The sequence below is a fragment of the Hibiscus syriacus genome, unplaced genomic scaffold (assembly GCF_006381635.1).
Source record: "Hibiscus syriacus cultivar Baekdansim isolate YM2019G1 unplaced genomic scaffold, ASM638163v2 tig00111388_pilon, whole genome shotgun sequence".
NCBI lineage: Eukaryota > Viridiplantae > Streptophyta > Magnoliopsida > Malvales > Malvaceae > Hibiscus > Hibiscus syriacus.
The window spans coordinates 264,027-271,047 of record NW_024063076.1 but is presented as its reverse complement, the minus strand read 5'-3'; the positions used below and the strand labels follow the sequence as shown (position 1 = coordinate 271,047).

Below are 7,021 nucleotides of genomic sequence, written 5' to 3'. Positions count from 1 at the left end.
AGTTAATCTAAACATTCGATTTTCCTCAATTCAATGATTCTAAAAGTATGTAAAATTTTTAGCTTTATACTAGACGTAAGTGGATCATATATATAATCTTTACATTTTAGCAATTCATCTCTTGAGTTTTAATAATTTTCATCAATCTAGACTTATTACATCCCAAATTTGTAAAATCTCATAATCATGGATATTCTTCAAGGTGAAAGCTTTGGCAATGTCAAGTTGAAAACTTATGTTCATTAACTTGGATTCGTAATAATAAAGAATTAAGATTAATTTAGGAGCTTAAAACAAAATAAAGTTGTTATTGTTTTAAGAAATTTCTAAGAAGCTACAAGGTTAGTAAAAACAAAATTAATTTAGGAGGACGACAAATAACGATGACAACGATCAAATAAATGTTAGATGATGATACAAATTTTGAATTTTATGATTTTTAGGTTTTTAGAATCTTTATGATATTTTTAGATTTTAATATCTAACATCAATTTTTCTTTAACACAACGGTACGATGGTGATGGTGATGGTGATGACAATGCAAGTGTCCTAATAGTTAAATGATTATATTGTAATTTTTGATTTTTTAGCTAATATGTAAATAATGTAAAAGCTTGGGACTATTTAAGTAGTTTATCCTAAAAATAATATAAATAAAATATCTAAAATTGCATCACGTGAGCATGCACTTTCTCTTGATTTTTTCAGACAAAAAAAAAAGTTACTTTTTTTTTGTTTCTCTTTTAGCTATATAATTGGCTGAAAGTGGTGAAGGATGAGTACTCAGATATTATAAGAGAGCACTCTCCACTCAAGAGATTCTGAAAATAAGATAAGATCAAATCAGATCGCTTGCTACCAGGTTCTTCCTCCGCCCTTTATTTTCCTTTGCTTGTTTGGCTGGTGAGAAAATTAATTTAAATCTAAATAAACGGCTCATTTTCATTTCTCTGTTCTTTTTATGCTCTTTTAACTCTAAATCTGTGCTTTCATGTTTAATTCAAACGTAGTTGATTTAGCTATAACTTCTAAGCTTGTGATTTTACATGTTTTTTTTCTTTTTATTATTTGTGTTAGCCTCTTATATTTCAATCTGAAAACCAAGGTTTCAGATATACCGAGTTAGTGGGGAAGCTGTTGCTTTTTCTTCTAAATTTTGGTATTATTTTCTGGAATTATAGTAATTTTCAGATCAGCGGCTTGATATGTATAAGAAATCTTCTTAACTATTAATGGACAATGCTCCGTGCTTCATAATTTTGATAGGCGGAAACTGATTTTCATATTTCAGTTCTGAAAAGGTTCAAATTTTGTTTTTAATGGTATATGGAAAGTAATGTTTCCTTGCACAGAGTATTCAAGATTATACATTTTTTCCCTTTTATCTCTTAAACCTCTACTCTACATTTTATGCATAAAGGTTTATGATTTTCGCTGAAACACATAGAACTTTGCGGAGTTCTCAAATTAAATTTAAGCTCATCGTGCAGTCCTTTAGAGTATTAGAAACTTCATTAGAAAGAATTCTTCTGTTCATCGGATGTAAACTTTGTGAAGTTTGATATGCTATAGATCTTTTGTCATTCCCAGTAATTCTGATTTAATACGACAATTTTCTTTCATTCTTGATATGTAATATATGCCATTAGATAACTTATTTATATATATTTTTTATTTAATCAAAGTCAACCACTTCGAGCTGCATTTATAAATTATGTTTGTTGTAGATTTGTGAGCGTGGCTAATTGATTGATGATTGTGTGGTAATAGTTCATTGATAATTCTCAACATGTTTGGTCAATCCAGATATGGCGTCGGTGCATGCTAGCTTCACATCAGTTGTATGCAAGAATGGGAACCATTCTGCTCCTACAAGGTTTCCATGCACAACCTTCTTACCTGGCTTTGATGTTGGTCGTGTTTCAAATGCTTGTAAGAAGGAAATATGTCCTTCTATGAGTTCAGTTCCTAAAGCCACATTAACTTTTGATCCTCCAACTACCAATTCGGAGAGCAAACAGAGGAAACATACCATAAACCCTGCTTCTCCTGATTTTGTGCCACTTCCATCATTTGAAGAATGTTTCCCAAAGAGCTCAAAGGAATGCAGGTTAATGTGGTTATACATGTAGCTTATTGGTTCTATTTCATTTCCCTTTAGCTTTAAATTATTTTCTAATGCATGATCAATCTTCCAGGGAAGTTATTCATGAACAATCTGGCCATACACTCAAGGTTCCCTTCCGAAGGGTGCATTTATCCGGAGATGTGCTAAACTTTGACACATATGACACCAGTGGTCCTCAAAACATCGATCCACGCATTGGTAGGAAGCTCAAGCTACTTTTATCTTCTTTCTCCTTTTTGAAGGCTTTAATATTAACTCTTTTTTCAACGTTGTTTTGTTTAACCAACTCCCCTCTTTTTTATTCATGATGAATATTGTTTGTTTGTTTGAGTATTCTCTATGCTCTTATTACTTTCTGTTCCTTTCCATATATTGGATATAATGATATTGTTAGTTTTGTAGTTAAGTTAAATGCTAAGTATTGTGCATGACATCTTTAAACAGGACTCCCTAAATTGCGTAAGGATTGGGTCGATAGACGAGAAAAGCTTGGTGCACCAAGATACACTCAGATGTACTATGCGAAGCAGGGAATTATTACTGAGGAAATGTTATATTGTGCTACTCGTGAGAAGCTTGACCCAGAATTTGTTAGGTCAGAGGTTGCCCGTGGGAGGGCAATCATTCCTTCCAACAAAAAGCACTTAGAGTTGGAGCCAATGATAGTTGGACGGAACTTTTTGGTCAAAGTAAATGCAAATATTGGAAATTCAGCTGTTGCAAGTTCTATTGAGGAGGAAGTTTACAAGGTTCAATGGGCAACAATGTGGGGTGCTGATACTGTTATGGATCTCTCAACTGGACGCCACATTCATGAGACCCGTGAATGGATTCTACGTAACTCTGCTGTGCCAGTTGGAACCGTGCCCATCTATCAAGCACTGGAAAAAGTAAATGGAATTGCTGAAGATCTTAGTTGGGAAGTCTTCAGGGACACCCTGGTTGAGCAAGCTGAGCAGGGTGTAGATTACTTCACCATCCATGCTGGGGTACTTCTGCGATACATTCCCTTAACTGCAAAGCGCATGACAGGAATCGTTTCTCGCGGGGGATCTATTCATGCAAAATGGTGCCTGGCATATCATAAAGAGAACTTTGCTTATGAGCATTGGGATGACATACTAGATATCTGCAACCAATACGACGTGGCACTTTCAATTGGGGATGGACTAAGACCTGGATCTATATATGATGCAAATGACACTGCTCAGTTTGCTGAGCTTTTAACCCAGGGGGAGCTGACTCGTAGGGCTTGGGAAAAGGACGTACAGGTATCTCATTGCAACTTACACGATTTCCCCTGCTCTGTTTATAAAATGTTTAGAAGTACTGCTTGATTTGAGACATATTAATGGCTCTGCATGGTCTTGATTATTTAATAATATCGGCATTGATTTTTAAAATGTTGATATCAGGTTATGAATGCCGATCTCTGTTTCAAATGAAAATATATCATGCAATATCACGTAATTGGCAATCTCATATCAGGGATCTGTCAGTTGTTTAACCGGGAATATTGCTTGGTGTATTCTTAATATAACTTATACCTCGGGTTCTCCTATTACTCATTTTTATGAATTTTTCATTTTTGCGCATTTCAGGTAATGAATGAAGGACCTGGACACATCCCAATGCACAAGATTCCTGAAAATATGCAAAAGCAGCTTGAGTGGTGCAATGAAGCACCTTTTTATACCCTTGGTCCTTTGACAACTGATATTGCTCCAGGATATGATCATATCACTTCTGCAATTGGTGCAGCCAATATTGGGGCCCTTGGCACAGCACTTCTTTGTTATGTTACTCCAAAGGAGCACCTTGGGTTGCCAAACAGAGATGATGTGAAGGCTGGTGTAATAGCATATAAGATAGCTGCTCATGCTGCTGATTTAGCCAAGGGTCATCCACATGCTCAGGAATGGGACGATACATTAAGCAAGGCGAGATTTGAGTTCCGATGGATGGACCAGTTTGCTTTGTCACTGGATCCTATGACTGCCATGTCCTTCCATGATGAAACACTTCCATCTGAAGGTGCCAAAGTTGCTCACTTTTGCTCCATGTGTGGACCGAAGTTCTGCTCCATGAAGATAACAGAGGATGTTCGTAAGTACGCCGAGGAGCATGGTTACGGGAACCTGGAGGAAGCCATGCAACAGGGGATGGATGCTATGAGCGCTGAGTTCCTGGCTGCTAAAAAAACAGTGAGTGGTGAACAACATGGTGAAGTTGGTGGGGAAATCTACCTGCCGGCCAGTTATTTCAACTCTTCGGATAAGTGAGAGCAAGTATGGCAGGGATGTTCTTTGTTATTGAAATTCTAAAAGGAATTATATGTTGCATTCAAAATCCATGTTTTGTTCCCTAATGGAATATGCCTCGTCGGAATTTTTCCTTGCAGGGTTACATGAAGAAGGATAATTGCTTCGGAATCCCTGGGAGCCCTGGTGCATTATAATTAGCTCACTAATAACAGTTGTATTTGCAGTCATTTGACTATCGTGCTTTAGGTGAGTACCAGTTTAGTAGATCTTCAGACGCTTATATTTGTTATGCTTTATCTATTGCGAATTTAAATGATAAAAAAGGGGTTTCCGACTATCTTCCATGCACATTGCATTGTAATTTAAGCTTTTGGTGTCCGTATTGATGTAAAAACGCACCAGGGGTGCCTGTATCCGTGTTTCGGCACACGGCATTTTGGCCGAGATGCCCAGCGGATGAGGCTGAGAAAGTCCCTTTGAACCTGAACAGGATAATTCCTGCGTAGGGAGTGTGCTTTATTGTTGCTTGGTTGAACAGGAATGGAGCTCCCATGGCCTGATGGTTTGAGCTTAGCTGATACTCGAGGGCAGATACAGCTCTATGCCCCAACTTTTCACTCCGGAATTTGCCTTATCGGGTAAAACTAAAATTGGTAAATTTGCCAAACTTGAAACACTGGCTCTAATTATAATTTTAATCCATCTACCGTAATTTGATAAAATTTGGTCTCATCTTCTTATACTGTTATTTTGTAGGCCTAAAATGAGTATACCTTGTTCTTATTAAAGTGATGGTGTTGATTTTGTTTACTGCCATTTAATCTCACAATTAAGGTTATGGGAAAAATCCAATCAACAATGTCCAATTTATATATAAGTGGAATTTTTTTAAAAACGTTAATTATAACAAATAACATTATATTTTTTTATTAACATGGGGTAAATACAATGCAATATCTATCTAAAGATAATTTTTACACATTTGACATTGAACGTCCATATCCTTGACACTCAAAACATAAGAAATAACATTTCTTTTACCACTGAGATTATTGAATGCTTACACTCTGATACTCAAGACCTCAAGAAATAACAATAATTATTTTCTCACGACATTGCTCAGTTCGCACACATCATATTTAATTTTGATTTATTATTAACACTAAACCATAAAAAGTAATTTGATTTATTATTAACACTAAACGATAAGAAGTAAAATAATATTAAGTTTTAGCATGATGGAGGAATTAAGCCAGAATTTGTTTAAATGTGTATTTTTTAAGTTGAAAAATAAGCGATTCGTTTATCATTAAAATCATATATTAGAGTAGTAGAAATTTATTTTGACAAGAGTAAGTAGAAGTTTATTGAAAGTTCATTATGATACTTTCTCTCATTTCGTCCACAGCGGTGATTCACTAACGTTCTCAAACTTCCTATTCTAAATCTTAATATTATAATATTATTATGGGTAAACTATCCATATGATCACTTAATTATAAGGTTCGTGTCTATATCTATATCTATATTTTTTTATTTTGTCAATATAATTATTTAAATGATTTTAATCAATTTGTTGATAACATTTAAAGAAGTATTGACGTGACAATTAACAAAATTCATATAATTATATGTTTGATTTTTAATATTTATATATTCAATCAATTTGATCTTAATTTTAATTTAACTTAATAATTTAATCCGTCAATTAGGAAGTGACATGTGCTAATATATGATCATGACATATGTTACAATTGACATATGTCAACATCTAATTAAAAGTTATTTTCATTATTTTAATTTATTTAATTAAATTTATTTTCTATCAAATCAAATGATAATTCGTATCACAAACATATAATTAAACTTGGGTCCTTGGCTAAGAAGTAGAGCGTCCAAGCTCCTGGGCTAAACGCCTTAATTTGTTTTTTACCTTATAATATTATTAATAATAGAAAAATAAAGAAATAAAAGTATTCAAATGAGAATTCGAACTTAGATCAATTATAAAATATAAGAATATCTAAATCAATTAAATAAATATAGGCTTAAGTGTTATTTTTGCCCCTATAGTAAACTAAATTTATTATTTTTGTCCCTAAAATATTTTTGCATCATTTTAGTCCTAAGTTATTTAATTGCATCATCCTATACCTAAATCCTAATATAAAACCCTAAATTCTAAATCCAAAACCTAAACTCTAATCATAAACTCATACCCTAATGCATAACCCATAAATTCTAACTTAAAACCCTAAACAATAATAAATATTTTAAACATTGATGCAATTTAGCAACTTCGATGACTAAATTGATATGAAGATATCATAGTGGCAAAAATGATAAATTGAGTCTACTACATGGGTAAAAGTGACTCTTAAGACATAAATATAATATTTTTATAATTAAATATTATATATATATTAAATTGTATTTGATATAAGATTTGAAATTAAAAATAAATTTAATAATTTTATATTTCTAAATTAAATTTATTATTTTTTTCGTATTACACTTTTTGCTTTGTTTAGCATGAATAAGATTACAATTTTAGTTGGAGGAATATAAGATTATTTGGATGCATATTTTTCCAAATTATCCTTGTGATATATATTTTTTAACAAGTAAA

The 7,021-nt window shown here is 33.1% G+C and overlaps 1 protein-coding gene across 3 annotated transcripts; it reads left to right on the top strand.

The window, feature by feature from the left end:
- The first annotated feature begins 753 nt into the window (after positions 1-753).
- LOC120160028 (phosphomethylpyrimidine synthase, chloroplastic-like) lies at positions 754-5,096 on the top strand. Of its 3 annotated transcripts, XR_005519400.1 has the most exons (7): positions 754-862; positions 1,807-2,110; positions 2,199-2,326; positions 2,573-3,399; positions 3,730-4,416; positions 4,530-4,638; positions 4,795-5,096. XR_005519400.1 is itself a non-coding variant. In XM_039170499.1 (6 exons), the coding sequence occupies exons 2-5, from the start codon at positions 1,809-1,811 to the stop codon at positions 4,408-4,410; spliced, it is 1,938 nt and encodes a 645-aa protein (XP_039026430.1). In that variant the 5' UTR covers positions 754-862; positions 1,807-1,808; the 3' UTR covers positions 4,411-4,412; positions 4,530-4,729. The 3 variants fall into 3 exon arrangements, 2 of the variants coding, with proteins under 2 accessions (XP_039026430.1, XP_039026429.1); XM_039170499.1 differs by lacking the exon at positions 4,795-5,096 and having other exon boundaries at positions 3,730-4,412; positions 4,530-4,729; XM_039170498.1 differs by lacking the exon at positions 4,795-5,096 and having other exon boundaries at positions 4,530-4,729.
- Positions 5,097-7,021: the final 1,925 nt, after the last annotated feature.